At 35.9% G+C, this 22,100-nt stretch overlaps 1 protein-coding gene across 11 annotated transcripts in view; it reads right to left on the bottom strand.

Annotated features, from left to right (window-relative positions):
* Positions 1-383: 383 nt before the first annotated feature.
* PTPRC (protein tyrosine phosphatase receptor type C) overlaps positions 384-22,100 on the bottom strand; it is a 66,639-nt gene continuing 44,922 nt past the window's right edge. For all 11 annotated transcript variants that reach the window (XM_033000761.2, XM_033000763.2, XM_042784551.1 and 8 more), the window contains 21 exons: positions 21,301-21,456; positions 19,303-19,499; positions 16,837-16,897; positions 15,991-16,099; positions 14,771-14,802; positions 13,945-14,060; positions 13,285-13,375; positions 13,112-13,188; positions 12,846-12,882; positions 12,314-12,411; positions 11,255-11,380; positions 9,181-9,338; positions 8,553-8,688; positions 7,696-7,845; positions 7,166-7,256; positions 6,675-6,808; positions 5,534-5,668; positions 5,086-5,208; positions 4,480-4,658; positions 3,660-3,795; positions 384-2,899 (listed from right to left, as the gene is read on the bottom strand). In XM_033000761.2, coding sequence (XP_032856652.1) covers positions 2,627-2,899; positions 3,660-3,795; positions 4,480-4,658; positions 5,086-5,208; positions 5,534-5,668; positions 6,675-6,808; positions 7,166-7,256; positions 7,696-7,845; positions 8,553-8,688; positions 9,181-9,338; positions 11,255-11,380; positions 12,314-12,411; positions 12,846-12,882; positions 13,112-13,188; positions 13,285-13,375; positions 13,945-14,060; positions 14,771-14,802; positions 15,991-16,099; positions 16,837-16,897; positions 19,303-19,499; positions 21,301-21,456 — 2,615 coding nt within the window. In that variant the 3' untranslated portion in view covers positions 384-2,626. The remainder of the gene's footprint in view (positions 2,900-3,659; positions 3,796-4,479; positions 4,659-5,085; positions 5,209-5,533; positions 5,669-6,674; positions 6,809-7,165; positions 7,257-7,695; positions 7,846-8,552; positions 8,689-9,180; positions 9,339-11,254; positions 11,381-12,313; positions 12,412-12,845; positions 12,883-13,111; positions 13,189-13,284; positions 13,376-13,944; positions 14,061-14,770; positions 14,803-15,990; positions 16,100-16,836; positions 16,898-19,302; positions 19,500-21,300; positions 21,457-22,100) is intronic.

Below are 22,100 nucleotides of genomic sequence, written 5' to 3'. Positions count from 1 at the left end.
GCAGAATTTACTAGTTTGGACTTCATGCTTCACCTGCAGGATGCTTCACTGTGTTCCTGGAAGACATAAAACTAAGCCTACAAGTGAGTAAGCCAAATGAGTACAGAGCATCCAGCATAATGACCTTCTATAAGCTCTGTGACACCGCCCCATGGATTTCTGAAATTCAGATGACAATAGAGAAGGCATAAAACCATCCCTGGTACATATAGAGTTCCTAGAAGCAGTCAGAACTTCTAAACTGTGTTAAGAAAGGCTCCCTCAACTGTCGCACTGGGATTTAATGAACTTTAATTGTACTAAGTGTTATTTAATTTGAAAATAATTCAAAGCCAAAAGCTTGGTTTATCCCCTTGTGACTATAAAGAACTTTACTCCCAAAGTGGTTTACACTGGGCACATGAGTGCAGTTTTAATGAAGGGCTCTGTTTCTCTGATTAGGCTAATAATGAAGACATGAACAAAGCAAAATTTAACATAGTTCAGGACTTTCAAAATACACGCACAAATCTAGTGCTAACCTAGCATGCATTTAAAAAAAAAATAAATATGCAATCAAATGAACATTGAAGTAATTCTAGAAAACAATATAAACAGAACAAAATCCTCTAGAATTTTTACAGCCCAAGTGCTGCAGGAGCTTAAAAAACTACAGAACCATTTTTCGAGGAATTGAGTGTATGAGTGCCCTCAGATTTACACAAAATGAAAATTTGGGCCTAATTTTTGATTTGGGAAATATTTTCAGTTATTCCTAAAAGTGTGACTAGTATCTGTCTCCCACACTCTTACAGTAGGTAGCTGTATTGACCTCTTTATTTTACTACCTGAACTAGCTAAAGAGGCTTTACAGTGGCCAAATCTTAGAAGAAGAAAAATAAATTAATTGTTCTCTGTCATCCAGTGAGCACCAGTGAGTCAATCTGCATCCAAGGCTCTTCATCCTTTTGATCTTCAAAGGTATGCTAAAAATTTGCAATTTTGACATGTTCCTCTAAAAATAGCTGACAGGCTTTAGGCCTACAATTTTTTTAGATTATCTTCACATTTAGTCTCAAAGCATTTTTCTCCACAGGTGACCCTCTCAGCTTTGGTAGTTTATCCCCTAGCACAGCTTCAGCGGAAAAGGCAGCTCAGGGAAATCCCACTGCCTCTGTGACTTTTTGCTGCCACTTACTCAAGCAAGACTGCCAGGAAGCACTTGTCTGAGCTGGTAATTGTGAATTAAATATTTGATTGAAGTAACAGCAAAATTAAATTAATGTTTTACCCAAGTGTGACTGTACATGTTATTAACATGGCTCTCTAAGTATTTTCAATTACATTTTGTAAGGAGAGATTAGAAATATGCAGTGATAAACTAGGAGCACTGAATCTGTTGAGTGACTGTTCCTTTAATCACTTCAAGCAAAAGAAAAACAAAGTTTCCTTCCTCTGTAATGAGAGAATCATGACACTTACCTGCATTCACACAGTTTTATAAGAAATAAATCGTATGTTTTCCTACTGAAACTTGTAAATGTTATCCATGTATAGGACAGCACAAGATTTTGTGCATTTAGAAGAAAATGATCAGCTTGCGGAGTGCAATAGAGCAAAATAATTTCCACCTTGTCAACTACTAATTGTCTTTTTTATTAATTCTAAAAAGCGTAGGGAAAAATCCAGCAACAAATAGTAAAAGTATCTAAACTGTAACATACAAAACCTCATACTGAAAAAAAAAAAAAAAAAAACCAAAACCCTGTACCAATTAAAATCTACAAGGCTTGGAGGAAAAGCATCTAAGTATTTTCCAATTCCGAAAACAGGTCAGATGCATTTGTGGAAGCAGTCCCTTTAAATAATAATAAGCATAAGAAATAAATGTGCAAGCACGCAGTATTTTAAGCTCTAAGAGTAAACAGAATGTGTTTGCTATCAGAATCGTTGCAATCATTCAAATGACAATCTCCAAACTCTTCTTTGAGTCTAACATTGAAATCTCAGATTGATATATGTGGAGCAACAAGGACACCTTGAGGCAAGTTAGAAAAATGCAAAAATTTCTATTCCACATTGATATGGGATGACTTACGTGTGGAGAATCTATCTGAATTCCTTGGAATTGCCACATGATGTAAGTGATAATCTCTTAAAACTGTTTGGTAAAGTCCCATAAGTTCCACAGAGTATTATTAAAGCAGTGCTTGATCAGCACTCTGGAAATGCTAGTATATATGCTTACCAATTAGGTTCATTTACTTGCTAATAGTTTTGAAGACAGACCTGGTTTTGCAACACACTGATCCTGTTCTGAATTGCTTCTCTCCTCGTTACAGAAGTCAAAAATTTTCCTTTCCTCTGTTCAGCATAGTATTATTCTGTACATATTTTTAAAAGTATAAAAATAGTGAAAAGGTTTCTGAAGAAGTATTAAATGCAAATCTACACAAAAATTAAACTTTCACAGTTCTTTGTCACTCTCTACAAGTTTCAAGTATTCCTTTAAATTTGTACCTTTGAAAAACAGATATAACAATAAACGTTTTTTTTAAAAAAAAAGTGGGAAGAGGAAGAATCTTATAGCTCTTATTTTTTGCACATGAAAAAGCACTCTTTTTTGTTTGTTTGTTTGTTTAGCCTCTTAAATTAGAACTGGAGTTGTGGGGCCGTTTGTAGAATTTTCTGTTCCCTTAGTGCTATCTGCAGCCTTAGAATCATCACATACTTCAGAAGGCTCATTTTCCTCTGGCTTTGATGGTGTAAGATCAATAGTGATCAAATCAGTTTCCTGATCTGTTTTTTCTACTTCACTGCAAAATTCCACCTTATCTTCCTGCTGGCTGTTCTTCTTTATTTGTCCATTCTGTGCAGGGTAGATACTGGCAATGGTGTCATACAGAAATTGGTAATGTTCCTTAAATATAAAGAGAAGACGTTAGTATGAATGGAATGCTCAGAGCCAAGAATAAACCAGTTATTTCTCTGTTTTCTTAAATTTTATAAATATAACTTGTAGTTGAGCATGCAAGACTGCATATGAAGCAGCTTCCACAGTTTTTAGCGTAGAGAGTGTTGTTTCAACAGTTTGTTCTGATTTCATGTGTACGTAATGTGTCTGTAACTGCCTGCATCAGACATTCCAAGTTGTCACTCAGTCCCCTCTTGGTTCACAAAGTACCAAAAATACAATTTTTACAGTACCTAAGCTGTAAACAACATGTTTCAAGGAGTCTAGGAAAGTAATCTAATAACCTGCCCCACATCCATGGTGCCTAGGTCTGGTTTGTTAGTAAATGCGCAGTGTATCCCACAAAGATACAATTCTTCTGGAGTGATTTAAACAAAACAAGTTGATGGCTGCTAGCATTCTAGCTGCAGAAGTTAAGGGACACTGTGCGCATGCACCCCTGAAACAACTGCAGAAACATCAATGTATGCAATTTGTAATTTTATAATATGTACTGTTCCACAAAAGTGTTACAGAATTGCAGCTCTGGACATCTCACAGATTCCTTCATTCTTATCAGTAATGGCTAATTCCCAAGTACTAGGGAGTGGCTGTGAATGTCTTGATTAAAAATAGTGTTCCCTATGCAGAAATGATGCGTAAGGTTACAAGTGGCCATGATAAGTAATCTCATCATTTTTTCTGGTGATTCATAAGATTTACTTACAAAGGTGGACACCACTCCCAGCCTGGTACGACGAAGAGCTTTTACTACTTGGAAAACATCTATTACTTCTTCTATTTCTGCACTTTCCAAGAGGGTCATTAAAGCACAAAATACACCAGTCTGCTGTGATCCATCACTAAAAGATGATGTAAAATGTACAAATAAATTTAAAATGTAAAATCAGCAAGTCCTCTGACTGAATGTTAGATTTATTTCAAAGTCTACATAATGAATTATATTTCCAAAACATTTTTTACTGGACTGAAATTGTTACAGTTAAGAATATCTGTAGGGCACACACACAAGACAGTTTATCTAGATGCTACTTGGAACTCATGTGGCCACTTAAGGGGTAAGAGAGAAATTAGAAGATTCAGACTTACAGTCTCAACAATTGTTAGGAGGATCATTCTCTGCTTTAGATGGTACGCAAGGCTATTCCCAGAAATGGTCTTAAAAAAGTGGGCTTACATACTAGAACAAGAGATGAACCTAAAAGCTCTGCTGGATTTTCATTGGTAGGATGCTACAAGAGCACTCTGACCTAGCATTTCTTGTCAAAATACATGTACCAGGCAAGAGCAGCTAGCTCTAACCACCTAGAGTCCATGCCCATGCCTGCTGAAGAGAAGAGTGCTCACTTTTCATCACTACAGTCAAAAAGGTCAAGCTTGAGCAATTCAAGGAATCTGCTAGGGACAGCTGAGTCTCCAGACACAGGGAAAGGCCTCCACGAAAAGGTAGGCATCCCAAAATGGGGATTGCTATGTATACCCAGAACTTAGAGATAGGTTAAGGTATCTGCTGAATTCAGACCCACCGGCAGTGGACGACGAGTGGGACACCGCGGGTATTCCTGCTGTCCTCAGTGACTGGTCTGGCTGGGACTTTTTGTTTAAGGTTGAGAATCATGTTAACTAAATCCTTGGGGTTTTCTGGAACATCCAAGCCACTCCACTTGTGATACTGATACTGATACACCTTCTGTGTTTCTTTAGTCTGGAAAACAGCAGTGGAGATGTAGTCAATGTCCAGGTTGAAATAAAGATTTATGTAGTACATCTATTGCAGCTGATTTAAAGAAGAAAAATTAAATTCCTGAGGAATTACATGGTGACGAGATGTCTATCTACCTCATGAATATGATAAGCATATGATAGACAGCCAAACTTTGCTCAATGTACAGAAGACAGCTGACCTCCTGAGACTCCAATACCACCATCTCAACAACTCACTAAATGGGAAATTTGAGCTAATTTATAACATTTATCATGACCGGTTGCTGGTCTGGAAGAGAAAAATATTTCCATTTCTTAGAGCAGGAGGTAAGAAGAATGGGAACTGTCCCTTCTCTTTCTTTAGGCTAAGTTTATAACAGAGAAACAAATTTAAAATTTCCTTTTGGAATTTGCAAAGGAACTTTTACCTTCAGATGTGTAACATCAAATGCACGTATGGTATAGCTAGGACAACAGTTGACATCTGTCATTTGAACTTCTATGCCATCATATGTTTGTTTTCCTTCTCCCCAGTACTGTGCAGAGAGTTCCTAAAATGCATAAAAGTACAAGTCAGTGCTTACCATTCAAACCTCCTTTTATTTTATCTTCCACATGCACTTACAGAATGTACTGACTTTAAAATAGTAGGAGTGTTATTGTATTTTAAAATATAGCATCATATACTTTTCCCTTCAAAAAATAATTAGAAAGTAAATTAAGAAGGTAAATAATAGAACAAATTATACTAGAAATCCAAATTCCTCATCCTATAAAATACACTTAGCTGGAGGAAGGGAATGAGAGATGGCAGTGCAGTGTTTTCTTTGCAGATAGAGGACCCTTAGTACGTCAGTGTGAAGACAATGCCCTCACCTGATCTCCTTCTTTTAGCTCTGTCAGCATAACAATGACTTTGACTTTTCTTTGGAAGATCATTTGCCAGAAGTCAGAAACAGTTTCCTGCAGTGGTCCCTGTGTTGCAATCATGGCTTTCGGACCCCAGTAGCCCTATAAAAGAAATTTTTGACTTTTTTTTCTGCGATTCATTTGAAATGGGACTATCAAGCAACAGAACTCGTTGTCATTTAAAGAATACCAAGTGAAATAAACTAATGAACCCTTTTGTTTATAGGGAAAATATGCCTATCACAGTAAGCAATCCTACGAGCCAGATGACATTAAACTCAATCCCCCTAACAACAGTATCACTTCCAGATTGACAGCAAGGTATACTTATGCTGCAGTGGGTGAGACCTCACCCTGCCATTTTCTGCAAAGTATATTTTTAAGGGCTAAAACATTTAATTCTACACAGCCAACTAATTTGACCATGAAGAAACTGAGTTTATATCACACAAAGTTGATGCACCAGTCAGCTCACATTGAGCTGCTCAAAAGTAAAAATACATTTACTCTGAATAGATATCCTAAGTGTGCAGCATTTTAAAGGATTACAATAAATCAAATTTGTCTAGTAATTCCATTAAAATCAGTTACTTCCTTAGTGACCAATAATTGCTCTCCTTTTGAAGGTATATATGATACCAACAAACTAATGGCCCCGATTTTCACTAGTCGTGTCTTGTATATGTGAATAACTATACTCACATTTCACTAACAGGGAAAATACTAATATGGATCAACTTGTACATAGGCAGACGCCTACTAAAAGAAATACATGTTATCATGAGGCCCGTCTGAAAGCTAGTGGTTTTAGAAATAACACACATGTGCAAAAAAAAAGAGCATTTCTATGACTAGTCTCACTATTTGAGATTGCACAGTTTAACACCATGTAAGGGAATTGATTCATCTTATTACTGTAGCAAAATGTAGGAGATTTTCATGATGAAAACTATAAATGGATTTGCCAGTTGACTGTCAGATCTTTCTCCCTTACTCAGGTAAATCCTATTCTATTTGTGAAGCCAACAGGAGAATAAGAGCTCAAGCTAGAATATAGTTTTAGCTGAAAGCTTGTGAAATACTTATAGTGGATCCTCTAAATACATACAGTTATGAAGGAAGCATTGATGTATTTGCTCAATTCCTCAGAGTCACTGTCCTCATCTGAGGAATCATCTGAATCGTGTTCACCCTCCTTATTGTTTTCATCTTCATGCCTGATTGGCACTCGATTAAAGTCATCTGCATGAGACAAAGTGTCGCCATTATGCCACACTGCCACTCAGGTATAGCATTAGAGAGAGGCTGCCCCCACAGGTGCAAGGGGAAAAAATAGATAGAAAAAGGCCAGTCCTTTCACAATAGACTGCAGAAAAAAGGCCGCTTTATTTGAAATAAATACTCCCAATAACTCACATTTTTAAAAATTCATCTCTTCTTTTTTAAATGAGAAGTTTCTAATTTTACAGTGTTGAGAAAATTACTCAATCAAATACATCACAGTAAGGTAACTTACTGTTCTCATTTTTTCAAAATTCAGTAGGTTTTCTTACAGAAGATAACAGATAAAATAAGGGAAGGTTCATGGAAAATACTTACATGGAATTATGTTGGCATTCCTATTTTTGCTTTTATTTTCTTCACGATTCCCAGTGTTCTGTGTCCGCCACCCCTTATAGGAAGGTAATCTCTAAAGAAAGAGGATGTTTCGCATTATGCTTGATTCTGGGATCATTGTGCCTCTGGACACCCACACCCTGTCTTCATCTCCCAGTGCCTCACTTCTTACTTTAATTCTTTAAACTTTGGTTACATCTGGACTATAGCTTAAAAATGCCTGCTATGTCATGTACAATGGCACAGGAAATCACGTGTGTAGACACAAGTAATTGCCCTATGCTCCCCATCTTTGTTAAAAATATTAACATTGAAAGCAGGAATAAAATTTCATTAATTTACAGCTTTTTTTTTTTTTTTTCATGACGGTAAATAAACTGGTTTTGTGCCAGAGAAATAAAATATCACAGAAGTGATCTATCATATATGGTATCTCTATTTCATGACTATTGAGCAAGGCACATTCTAATGTAAGTGGGAGGTAAGGACACTAGAATGCAATGCTTATTTACCTGAAACTCTGCCTCCAGCAGAGATGGATCACTCGGAGGATCTCTTCTTTTCAGATTGTTAAGATAGGAATGCAGTTCTGAGAGACTGACCTCTGTTTCTCCATACTGATTGTATTCCACTAGTGCTTGATGGATAAGAATGTACTGTGACTGGTGTTTCCCATTTGAAGGGTTTAAAAATTAAGTTATTGAAGAGTTAAAAAGAAAAAAAAATCATATCAGTTTTTAAAACCATTATAAGAAACTATTACTCCCATTATGCTAATATTGTTAATAATATTAAGCATTAATGTTAAATAGGCATTAAAGACAAGTATTAAAAATTATAGTGGCTTCCACATTAGGCATTTTGGAGCACATTTAGCATGTTGGATGAAAAGTGTTCCTCAAATAAATGTAATGTCATTCAAGAAATATGCAACTGAGATCTGAAAGATCAGCAAAATGCATAAATAACTTAAAAACATTGATTGCATTGCATCAGTCCATAACTTTTGCTGTACTCTCAACTCAACTGAAAATCCCATCTAGACAGACAGGTTTTAGAATTTGAAAATGGAAGTTGACTATGCAAGCTCAGTTTTGCATTTGTGAATTGTAGGCCAAAAGCTGGATTATCAAATCAAAAATGTTCTTCTTGGCTTCACTTTTTAAAGCCTTAATTTAAAAAGCTGAAGTTTCTAAAGCTGAAAAACTGCACTGGAAGATTTTATCTTTCTCAATATTTTTCAGATCTGTATTTTCTACGAACAACTTCAACTAAACTGTAGTAGTACTCAAGACTGAGCAGCACACTTCTGAGAAATACTGAAGAAGCCCTAGCAGAGTTCTAAGTGACAGGAGTTTTAGCAAGATACCTCTACTTGAACCATGAGGCACCGTTGCCGACGCAGCTTCACAACATAGCCGTAAACATCCACTCTGCCTTCTGCATCCAGCCCCTCCAGCATGGCATCAATTCCTATGTATGTTCCAGTGCGCCCAACACCAGCACTGCAAAGCACAAAGGGATTTGGTTATCAAGAGGGAGTGACATCTCCCAGTTCCACTCTGAGAAGGGAGCGGTCTGTGAGAGAGCAAGAGTGAAAATGTGTAACAATGGGATATGAAGCAACTGAAAACAGTTCTTGTTGTAAATTAATTGGCAACACAAACAATGATGAGAATGTATTTTAAATATCTTTTAATGAAAGTAAGGCGAATATTGCCAAATGTGGTGCTTATAGCCAGAATAGCACCAACATTTATCTGGCTGCTTTCCAAAAGTCCAAAAGTTTGTGTATCCTCAGATTTTATCAACCTGAATATCTTTCAGATCCTTCAGAAAACAGGCCTTTTTATGCATCTGTGTCTGCCTCACTCTCAAGTAATCAAGTCACAAAATTTGGGATCAGCCAAATACCTTTGCCAGCTCCCTTTTCTGGATAGTTTCACTTCATGCTCATTTAACATTAACAACTTTTAAAAAAATTAATATATATTTACCTGCAATGAACCACTATTGGGCCACTAAAAAAGTTGCTAAGAGCATTAACTCTGCGTCTGAGTTTGAGAAGGAGATGTGGATCCTCAGGGACTCCATGGTCTGGCCAGCTTGTGAACTGAATATGAGTGACATCTCTTCCAGCTGTCCTTTCTCGTCCCTATACAAAGTAAAGTGTGTGGTTTTATATATATGTACACACACACACATATATGCACACAGAAAGTCACAATCAAGTGCAGATATGCAAAGCAGAATCAAAATAAGTCATCAAATGTTGAAACAAAAATTTCAAAGTGTGCTACAATGTAATCCCAATTGTCTTTCAGGTCACGACATTTTTCATTTTCAATTTTAAACTAAAAATATCTATGAACTGGGAATACACAATAACTCCAACACAGGACAAGCAGGAGGTTCAAAGTGTTGCTAAAAATACTTTTTTTCTTAGGTTAGCCTATGATCCAGAGTATAACAGGTCTCCCCACTCTATTCATAAACAACTTGGCCAGTGTAAAGCTCTGCTTACTTCAGAGGGTACAGGATGGCAATTCTCTTATGTCTCCTAGGAGCAGTCTGCTAATGGTACAACAGATTTTTTTTTAAAAAAAAAAAAAAAGGAAATTTAAAGTGTAATTCAGACTTCTGTTTATAATTAGATACAAGAAAGCCTATGATTTTCAATGAGACCGACTCTCTTAAATCACTTGACTAATGCTTAAAACATGTCAAGTCTTGAGTCCTATTTTCATATGTTGCTGCTAGATTAAAAGAGAGCATATACATTTTGATAGCCATCATTATAAAACAAAACGAGAAAAGCATCTCAACGGCATTCTTTTCCTGGCCAAGATTTGGTATGGCTATATGGACATTTCCCCAATAATTAACCCCCCAAATTCTTACTCAAAGTTGAATTAACTGGTTGTGGCACAGTTATTCATACAATTATTTGCCATTGTTTCAGTAATTACACATCACTATTCCACCAGAACTGCAGAAGTCTCCACTTTCTCACCAGGGACCACTCTTAAATTCCACAAAAAGTATCAGTTTTATCTATATCAATATGGTGTCAGCCAAACAGAGAGCAAACGGCTCTGAAGTATCAGTCCTCAACCTGCATCAATTCCATTTCTCATGTCAGATTGTTCTAGTTACAGAGCGATGTCTTTGTTAATATTTAATTCTTAACATCTTGATATTCTCACTGTTTTCACACTAAATTGCAACTTCCTTTTAATAAGATCACTTCCTGAGTAAATTTTACTGTAACGTGAGACAACAGAATAGGAATTTCCAGCTGTAATCATGGATCAAGATGGGTGGATGCTGTTGCTTGACTCTTTCACTGAAGATCTGTCGGCAGATTTACTCTCTGAGTCTTAACGCTTTTAGCTGACTTACACTCCATTTACCCTCACTGAATTATTTTTGCAGAAGGCCTCAGAGGAGCATTTAGCCTTAGATAGCAAATTTTGTTCTCAGTTACACACAGAGCAACTATTGTGATTTCAGATGTATAAAAGAGAGAAATTAGCCACCCTTAATGATTCTACACATAGCCAAATGGTAGTTTTAAAACAATGATGTTTATAAATGCACTAGAGACTACCAGAATTTGTAATCATCCCACTGTACAATTATCACAAGGGTAGAAAATGGTGCTCTATGCGTCACATTGATTTTACTTGCAGAAGGTTATACTGAAATACACATAAAGCAGCAAAATTTCTGTGTTAACTAACAGGCTAAATATCTAAAAAACCCACAGTGTATGAAGTTTTTCATACTTAACATCATATTAACAGTTTCCTCTTAAATGTAGATTCCAGAGTACTAAGGAAAATATATTTTTAAGCTGGGAAATATATTTCTAACTTGTATTTGTTTTAAGGAATGACACCTACATGTAAGAAGTTTTCTCTTAAACTATATGTTCCTTAGGGAAAACCAGAAGAGCATCTCCCATTGATAGCTGACTCTTCTCCTCTTGAAAGGATCTCTCAGTGATACCTATAAACTCCAAATAGACACTCCAATTCCAGTCAGTCTTACACTTTTGAATCAACTTACCTTTGTGATGTGTAGTTTCTGAATGACATAGTCTGGACACATTTTACTTTCATTGATCTTCACAATGATGTCCCCATATGTTGCAGAGCCATTCTCCATTGATGGCCAGTACTGGGCACATTTGTTCTATGAAGATATGAAGTTAGGTGAGGAGCATGACAACAAAGTGGCAGAGGGCTGGGAGCTAGAAGAAAGTCCGATCTAAAATAGATGGCAACTCAGTATAGTTTTTCCCACTTGTCACCAGTCTTGTCCTCTCCTGAAAAGGCTGTCACTGTTTAGGATGTCAGTGCTAAACAATTCCAAATACACAACAGTTCAGGTGTCTGACCTGAAGTTTATACCCATGAAATTTAACCTGGTGAAAAAATCCTGTACACTAGTTGAAAAAGTGAACAGCTGTTGCTGTTGCCTGAAGACTGTAGAAAAGTTTGAAGCTACTTCCATGGCTTCTTTTTCAGTCTTCAGTGAGGGATGTTGCTCCTGCCTGCCTATAACATCAACTTGGGGGTGCTGTAAATCTGCACACTGACAATCTTTTCATCTTTGAAAGCAGTTAAAACAGCAGTTCCCCTTCTTTCTGCTGTACCTGGAATAAAGAACAAAACTCAGCCAGAAGCACACAACCTTCCAGTTAATGGAAGGCCAAAGACAATGGATAAAAAAAATATTCTGTCTAGGATTTACTGGGTGCATCACCAGGACATCAGAAGGTAATAGATGGGAGAAAGATACAAACCGTACCTTTTATGACAGGTATGTGAGGAGCTAGAGTTTTACCTTGAGCCCTTTTCTGGAATTATTAGCTGCAATTTGGAAACTCACCCTCTGCTACTAACAGCTCTGACTAAAGTGACATTTTCTGAAGAGACTAGTAATTCCATAAGGCAACACTGTTTTGACATGCTTTCCAATGTAGGTTCTGCCACAACTAGAGAACAGCAAAGAATGATAATGAAGTACTAAGAAGAAAATGGAATTCACCACAGCACAGCAACACATTCTGTTTTTGGACAAAAGAAGGATGGAAAAATGGATGGATGTGTGGATATTCCTCACCCTCTTTCCTTCCTCACAACGAGTCACCATGACAATAACCGTTGCTTTCTGTTCCCAGATCATTCTCCAGAAATCATCCGTGGTTTCATCCTTGGGGCCTAGCAGGAGAAATTTTAAGGGCATTTTTCAGAGTGCAGCTACATGAAGAAACATTTGCCCTCCTGACATGCTTAGCCATGGTGTCTGAAAAGCTAACCAGAGATCATGCAAATAACAGCCACACACTTGACTTCATTATGACTGCTGCCATTAAGCTCCAACATTTTAAAAGACTTATATACATCTTTAGTGCATAACTGTGAAATCTGAAAACTTTTGGTGTAAAAGTATGCATCATGAGAAATCTGCTTTGAAAGTACAATCTATTCATCTTCACAAAATTCCCAAGCAAAAACTTACAGACAACTTTTTCATAATACAGTTCTAAACATCAGATTTTAAATTTATCTTTAAATTTACTAATACTTTTACTATTCTCTAACAAAAAATGGGTGCATAAAGCAAGCATATTCTTTTAAGGCTAAAAAATTACCTTGTGCAGCAATGTATTTTCTTGGTTCTTTGAAGCCCTATAAAGAGTAAAATGTTAAAAACTTTTACAAAGGAAGCTTGAACAACTTAAAAGATTTGCAACTTTAAAAATAAATTCAGTATGCAACAGTCCAATAATACTGAATACATTACAAAGACTGAAAGAACCCAAATGGAAATCCTCAAAGGTGTTTGATGCATGAAATGTACAGACTACAGAATTTCTTCAACAGTGCCTAAGACTTTTTTTTAGTAGAAGTCACTCACATCAATATAACTTGCATTGATATAGTCTGATCCTGGGTCTCCTGGGATCTCTGAGAGCTCAACACGATTATGATCATCTGTTTAAATAATTTAAAACAAGATAATTGTATTATGTCAAGGCATTGAGAAAGCAAATATTTATAAAACATGCAAAAATTGTTGCAAATACTCACATGGAAGGATATCAATGTAACGGTTTTTGCTCTGATTATGTGTTTTTTTGGCTTCCTTTATTGAAAATTTAGTGAAAACTCTAGGAATACTCTGTAAAATACCATGTTTCATTTATTAGGTATATTATGTATATTTAAACATGTTAGCATATATTTGAAATAGCTTCTAGTTACAGTCAAATGCATATGGAAAAAATTTGGTACTACTGAGTCTGGAAGATAACATTCTGTTTCACATGATACTACTTCATATATGTCATATCTAAAATAAATAAATTTATTTTCCCTTAGTAGAAATAATACATATCTCCACAATTATATATTATTTATATCACCGTGGTACGCAGTAAGAGAGAGTATTAAAAATATGCATTAAAAAGTACTTTAGAATGAGAAGTATTTAGGACTGTGTATTTTTATACTTTGGTTGAAAAACACCGTCAGGAAAAAACAAAACAAAACATCACCCTATAATGAAGAGAGCTTGGTAGCAAAATTAGCTGAAGCCTATTTGACCTTAGATGAGAATTCGCTCAATTTTCTAGATTCTTTTTTTTTATTTATATATAGCAAATACATATACTTCAAACATACTCTTGAACAGAATTCTTCCAACAACCTGGCTACAAATCTGCAGTATATTTTGAGCCAATGACAAACCTGAAATTCATCCAAAAAAAGTCTTCCTTCATCAGCAATCTTCCTCTTGTATGTGTCCAGCAATTGCTCCGAAGGTATTGGCTCTATATTCATAAGTTGCCTGTCATCATCTTTAACTGTGCAAATACATTGAACATTTATAGTTACTGACTTTGAAAATGCAAATTACCTTTCAGTAAATGTGATTCTCATATTGTCAGATAAATTAACAAAAGGACAAACCTCTTTAAGTCTTTAGCTAAATGGATTTGAAGATCAACACAGTATTACTTCCCATCTAATGTACTTAATTTCTGTGGGCTTCTGTGTCATAAATTATTTTTTGACTAAAGCTTTCTGTTATTGACTGATTTTGTCCTTCATAGGCTTTGAAACCTCGTGCAAAATATTGCACATAATGTTCGGTTTCAGTCTTTGGTATTTGAAAGTCTCCAAAATTTTGCAGTAAAAACTGACTGGCTTATGTTTAAATTCTTGCTTTGAAAAATGTGCACAGGAAAGGGAAATTCTGATTGAAACTGTATTTGATTCTGGACTTCTTCTGAGAGTTAAACATATCACAACCATTGTCTGGGATAACAAAATTTGGTTTGTAATTAAATAGTAAATAAGGGTTTTTCAAATAGTGATAAACTTTCAGTTTATTTATGTATAAATACTTCTGCTATATATTTACTGCAGGGTTTTTTTTTTTTCTCCAAATGAGGTGTTACCATGTTGATATCTGTAATCTATGTATACAACCCAGAATATAAACAATCCAAAGGTGGCAGCAAGACATGTGACTAATTTTATTTTCACTTGCAAAATATATGAAGATGCTCACCTGCAACAAGGTTCACACCTTCAGAAGAATTGCTGTAAGAAGCAAAAACATCTGTAAAAGCTTTGACTAGTAAGACATATATGTGATAATGAGTTAAATAAAAGCAGTTTTATATGTGAACAGCAAGAGTGTTCATAACTAACAGACCGCAATACAATCTCTCTGTGAAACTAAAGTGCTACGGCTGGGAATTACAGGCCCTACACAGAGGTGGTTGGGATCTTTGTCCTCACACTCTGAACACTATTGAGGGAGAGAAGCAATATATGCTTGCATAATTTTGTCCGTATCACTTGCAGCAAACACATCTTTAAACTCTTCACTGGAGTCACTGCTCATGCCATCTTTGTTTCTCTTGATAAATAAGTGACAAAAAAACTAACACATACATAAAATATAATGAAATTAAGTTTAAATGCTAAGTAGCCAAGAACAATCCAAACTCTCTGAAGCTGTACAAGCAAAAATTAGTTTTGCTTCCCTAAGCATAAAAGTTTGCATCTGAGCAAGAGCAGCTCCCTGTCTCCCTAAGGGGAAGGGCAGAGGGGGAAAGGCGCTGGAAGAGACTGATCCCCAAGTTCTGCTGTTGCCAGAGGGCTGAGAGGTTTCTGAAGAAATTGCCCTAACTCCTCCATCTGTAGCAGCAGCAAATGCCCCCTCACACATGGCACCACCTCCCTTCACAGCAACAGCAGCGGTTGCTCTGGCACAGGCATCAGGGAAGGCAACAACCACTCTCCTACTGCCATCCGCTGTCCTACAGAACTGCCAGGTCCCCTAGAGATGACTATAATAAACAAAGCCTCCCTAAGATATTGGTTTGGGTGAATAAGCATTTGATAGAGTTCCAAAAAAGTGTGTATTATTTTCATTGCTTTTAACTTAAATCATGAAGGAAAGGCTTTCCAGATATTTGTGAATATTTTTTTCACAAAACTAGTGACAAAACATTTTGTTCTAGCAGATTAGTTCTTCTGTGCCTTGAGAAAGGGTATAGCAGAGAGATTTTAAGTCTACTTCACTGTATTTGCATTGCCAGACAAACCACCGCAAATTGAGTTTCTTTTGAAATGATTAAATAGGATGTCTTTTCCCCATATTAATGAAACATTAAATTTGTAGCATCTTTGCACTACCCATTGGGAAATCTTGTGGAAAAACAGAAAACCTCCCCCTCACCCCACATTTATATAAGACAGGGAGACATGCATGAAACTTACCCAAGCTTTTTTTTGTGAAGATCATAGATTTTGTACAGAACCAGTAGTAAAGCAATTGATGTCACAACAATCAAGAATGCCAAGAATATAATCAGGGCTTTAGAATTATCTAGCAACAGAAAAATAATACTTTTATTATTTCTTGAATATATAATTAATGGCATTTAAAAGTTAAAATTTTTGCTTTTTTTTTTTTTATCTGTACACTTCCAAGAACCAGGGCTCATTCATTTTATATTTTTTTTTTTTTAAATAACTAAATCATTATTTTTATGTGTTTTGTTTAAGTTTGTTATTCCAAAGTGTCAAAAACATTTAAGCTCACAGAAAAGGAAGGAATTTTATTTCTTCATTAAGAAAACTTGCACTTAGACTCTCCATGTCCACCTGTCAAAATGCTACAACTCACTCACTGGTTCAGCATTACCACATTTGCCTCCTGCTCTGTGTGACCTGTACACCTGAGCAGCAGAGCCCTCAGTTGCTCCTGATCTGGGAGCTGGGAATCCCTGACAAGTTACAGATGTTAAGCTCCTGAAATGCAGAATCTGAACAGAGGAAAATAATCCTGAAGTGAATAACTTCAGTTAGAGAAATGAATTTCTAGTTGCATTTTAATGTTTCCTGAAGAAACCGCAGCTGTGTAATAATTCTGAATTATGGTAAATGACTTGTCAACATGATCTGTTACATTACTATTTTTTCAAATGCAGGTCAGCTATTAACTATAAAAACAGGCAGTTTGGACTTTTAATTAGGAGCATTTGTAACGGAATTCACAATTTACGCTATTACTCTATACTATGCTAAAGTCTGAAAGTAAAAATTATGTATATATTTACTTACATCTGGTTCTTACACTCTTCTTTACTGGCTGCCCTCTATATTCTCCATTAAACACTAAGATCTGCATACAGTGGGTGAAAATAATAGAGATGATAAGATATCAGAAGTCAAAATTTCTGCTTAAATTAAAAAAAAAAGCACAATGGATATTCAAAATACATCCATCTATTTTCAATTAATTAACCTCACTGACAGCAGGATCTGTATATATAGCCATTTATTGTGCAGCTCAGGATTCCACTTAAGTTACAGCAAAACCTAGATCCAAAAATATGTAGATGACTGGAAAAAAAAGTTAGTGAAATAGGAGACACATTCCACACAGTCAAAATCAGATGCATCTCAAGGAAAAAATCAAATTTATCTCTTATCAAATCAAAATCAGATCTATCACATCTGAAAAATAACCATGCAATATCTAATGAAACATAATTATTTTATTTGTTTCAATAGTAAATATACAAATAGTCAACAGAATTGGATATTTTTAATACAAGTTCCTGTATGGGAAGTGATTCGTAAAAGGTTAAATTATAGAATCCCAAATAAACTTTTAAATAAGATGCTTTCTTTCAACATTAACTTTTGGGTACTTGAACTGGTGTTAAAATACTAACTTTGTTTAGATGTGTTTATATTTCATAATATATTTCACATTTACTCAATCTTTTAAATTTTCTTAATAGAAATTCCTATCAGAGCTTCAAGGCAGCTTGAAGCTTGCATGTCAAACATTTCATACTTTTCTTGTGAAGAAAAATTAATCTTACTATTAAACAAAGATTTAATATTAACAGTGGAGAATACTAACAGGATTGAATAACAGTGATTTTAATAGTAATATTCCCCTGCTGCAAATCATTCAAAAGAGGAGGAGTAGGGCTTTCAGCACCATTGCTGCCTGCAGGCTGAGTTCTTACTGAGCCTACCCAGGCCCTTAAGAGAAACCTCTCCTGAAGACTCAGAGGACGGTGCCCCAACTCACATCCGCTCCTCCAAAAGGCCGATGTGTTCAAGGGGTTGATGGTTTCTGAATTCTGCAGCTGGGAAGAAAGTCATGGTAGGTAGCAACATCCAGAGGAGTAGGAGAGGTGGCAGAGAAAACAAGCAAAAATCTTCTCAAATAGAGAAAGCCAGAAACCTAGTACAGCAGTCAGGGTCAAAATATCACTAAACCAAAAAGTATGCTGGGTAGGCTCCTGTTTATTCCCTGAACAATTCAGTGTGCAGGTAGAAGGGAATCACGACATCCACTAACTCTCACAGGTGATCTGTTTTTTCTTCCTGAGCCTTCCATAACTTGGCCCAGAATCCTTTCATTACTAGTTAAGACCATAAGGCTTTCTCTGTTTGAGCCAAATAAGTTCAAAGCAGAAGCCAGGGTTTAAAGCCAAGCAGAAGCCAATTTCTTCTGTAAGGTAAACTGCTCACTGCAAGTGGTGTACAAAAAGCTTACAAGAGTGCAGGGGCCTTGTACTATGGGGGCAATGCAAGCATCTTTTGCTCCTACAGGATCTCGTCTTTATTTTCCAAATACAAAGCTTTCTGAGCAGAATGTCAGAAAAGATACTGACAAAGCTCTTGGAACCAAGTCTAGACTACCCAAGTTCTCTGATACCGCATTTCCTCAAGAAGATACAGAGAAAAGAGGAAGAGATTGTGGAAAATGAGTGAAAAGGGTTCCTAAAAGGAATAAAACTCCATCATTCCTACTGGTTACTTTCTTACTTAAACTCTACTGAGAGGAGCTATCAGGATAAAAAAAAAAATATTCCTACTGGCCACATTTAAGGGGATCACACAAGACCACTGGTTTTTCAAGCATCAAATGTAAAAAGAGTGAAATGCCTGAAAGAAGAGAAAATAGCAGGAGGCCTTCAGAAAAATACAGATTGTAAACAGAGGGTGATATATTTTGTATGGAAACAAGGACTGGCTTGTAAAGGCTGATGTAAGGACATGCGAAAGGATCTGAATTGCTTCACACTAACTAGTCCCTGAGGCATCAAAAATCTTCACAGTGAAAAATTCTGAACAATTTATTTCTAAGCAATTACCTCAAGACTCAAATCCCATATTTATCCTCTGATTGAAATGGCAGCCACACATTCATTAAATTAAATGTGTTTTAAACACTAAAATACCAGTTATACTTAAGAAACTACTTTAAAACTTATGGAAAGCCCAAATTTCTTTCCGTCCCAAGCACAAAAAATCTATTCAGCTTGTACTTTTCATGCTGGCAGAACCTATGTGAAATAGCACGCAAGGGGTTGACCAATAGGCTAGGCACATATGCATTTTATTTCTGAAGTAATAGCTACTTCTTTACATCTGTATCCTACAGATCCATAGATTAACTCCTCTGCCACCACATTTGCCTTTTTTCATAAAATCAAGTATAATATGCTTAAACAATGAAAATACAGCAATATTTTATATGTTTAACTTAATAAGCCTACTTACCGTAAATGTATAGTTTGTCAAGTATGAGAGATTTTCTTTTTTAAAGTCACAATTCTCACTGGAGTGGTTTGTTCCATCATTTTCCCAAGTCAGTTCAAATAATTTTTGTTCTCCATACACTTGTTGACTTCTGCACTTAATTTGGACAGCATTATCAGCTGTCAGTGTTGCATTAACATCAATCACTTGCTCTGGTTCTGTTCACAGAAGAAGTGTTACTGGTTCTATTCTCATAATTTCAAACCGAACATTTCAACAGCTCTATGTGTTTGTGTCTTATCTTCTCTCTTAATAATTTCATATATTTTCTTCTTTAAAATTTCATTCCCAGTTTAACATAAATAAAATCAATTTTGAGTTAACCACAGGCTGATCCGAACTGGAAAAGATGTCATGTGGGACTGAAAAGTCTGGAAAGATCAGAGCTCTAGTGACAGTCAGGCTGCAAAGATAATATGATGGCAACTATCTCTCTTGCATCTGACATCACTTTCTCGTTTGAGGAAAACGGGACAACAGACAAGTCAGGGGAACAAACAGTTTTCTCTGGGAGAGTATGTTTCAATACTTCTGCAAATAAAATCTCCTACCAGGAGTTACTAGCATATTTTAATATTTGTAAAAGTATCCTTTTTCTTAAAGTGTCACACTGTCTTAAAGCTGGCCTAAAACCACAAAAACTTTTAACTTTTTAATGATAAAGAATCTGTTAAGTCTTATCTGTGTTTTCTAACTCTAATTTTGTATATTCTAGTAAATGGGTTTCAGGGGCACAGATCAAGGGACCTGTCACTGAGAGCTTATGAAACCTTTAAGAAAGTAAATAACCTTCTGCGTAAGACAGCTCCATTAGCCACATTTCAGTAGAACACCATCATGGAAATATTCTTTAAAATCACTTCAATTTGCAAGCTAGCTAATTAAAAAAAAAAAAAAAAAAAAAAAAAGACAGTTGCTTTTATCTTCATATGAAGAGCTAAAGATAAGAGAGACTATATGAGCAGATCAAATATCGCATGTGGGGAGCAACAGGATATTTTACTTAGCTGAATGTGCAGCTACAACGTATCTGCTCATTTTTATCCACAGGGCAGATTTGTTAGATTCCTATCCAGCATACTACTGAAATAGCTGTGACAAGGAGAAAGTGAATGTTTCTAGAGGTAACATTGAAGATGAAAATTTTTTATAAAACGTAGGGGTTTTCTACTTCCAAGGAGTTGTGCTTTACTGATATAACCTCTTGTTCAAGAAGCCATAACTCTCTTCCACTTTCTGCTTGGTCATGTTATCAACCATTGTAACAGTTGGAGAAGGTTTAATAAATACCATTAATTCATGAAGGCAAGAAACCTGTTATTTTCTCAAAAAATAAGGGAACTGAGGTTGCTCTTCAGACTTATATTGTGGACTGTAATCTTCACCTCAGTCATTAAAATATGAGTGGATCCCTGGAAAGTGGGGGCTCCAAAATATAATATACTCAAACTAGATTATTACAGAGAGAGAAATCATGATCATGCTCAGATTAGAACTAAAAATAAAGACATTTTTGATTTTCTGTTACATTGAAGTCTCAGATCAAACAGTATATATTATCAATTCATTTACAAGCTTTTTTTTTTTTTTTTTCCCATTGGGTTTTTAAGTGAGAATTTTTATTCCTGTGTTCATTCCCCCAACTATAAACCAAAATTTGTTAGCTCAATGACCCAAAGTAATAGGGAGATTCCAATGTTTTCACTGATTGTCTGTAAAACTGGATATAAAAGCTCTGTATATTCCACAGAGTCAGATTCAATGTTCTAATACACTGAATATATACATAATATAAGTATATTCTTATATATATGAATGTCAATAAAATTCTTCTAATGTTAATCAGTTTTTTGGCTAATAGTAATAACATATAAAATATAATGAAGTACACTAAGGAAGTACATATTCCTCATGTTAGTATCAACCTTGTTCATAACAGTTAGCAAAGAAGAGACTTACCTGCTGATTTTGTTTTAAACGGACATCTTGCAGTCTTTCCCATATATTCTACACCACTATATTTGCTCTTCGTATATGGAGTCACATATACAGTACCTTCGGTAAAAGGTTGTAATTCATGGCAATGAAAGATAGTATCATTGACAAGTTCTGCCGCTTTATAAAAAAATGAAAAATGAAATTAATTAAATAAATTACTGAAATTTATGCTACCAGCACAGGAACTCTTACATCAGAGCTACCTGAAACCGCTTCTATTTTAATTACCTTGTAATTGTTTGGTTTGTCTTGCTTACTAATGCTATGTGAAGGCTCAGAAGAGGAAGAAATATATTCCCCAATCAAAAAGGCAGAAAGTTGAGGGTTTGTTCTGTTTTGTATTTTACTTTCTCAGCATGTCATTTAAATGGGTGTAACTAAAAACTAACATAAAGCACATTGATAACGAGGGGCTGATAGTTTCTTCTGTGTTCAGCTTGGGAAGGGGCGTATAGACAGATGTCAGAAGTCAGTCTGCACACTGGACAAGTCTGTTCTGGTATGATGCGAGAGATGTCCTGTGCTTTCAGTAGTGGCAAGCATGACAGAAAGGAATTGCACGAGAAGCACTGTGAGCAAAGCTATTACCACACTGCAGCTGGGGCTTTGGTGCCTTGGGGAACTGGGGAGCAATGTTCTTTCCATGTTTCCTTCTGGCTGCTTCAGATGTGACGTCCCTGCACCCCTGCATACTACCTTGGTCTCCTACACTAGCCAAACCGGACCAACAATAGGAACAGGTGCACAGAGCTGCCATCCTT

The sequence above is a fragment of the Tyto alba genome, unplaced genomic scaffold, assembly GCF_018691265.1.
Source record: "Tyto alba isolate M040663 unplaced genomic scaffold, T.alba_DEE_v4.0 Super-Scaffold_1000006, whole genome shotgun sequence".
NCBI classification, from domain to species: Eukaryota; Metazoa; Chordata; class Aves; order Strigiformes; family Tytonidae; genus Tyto; species Tyto alba.
Note: the sequence above shows the minus strand (reverse complement) of the source record. Positions and strands in the feature narration are given on the sequence as shown.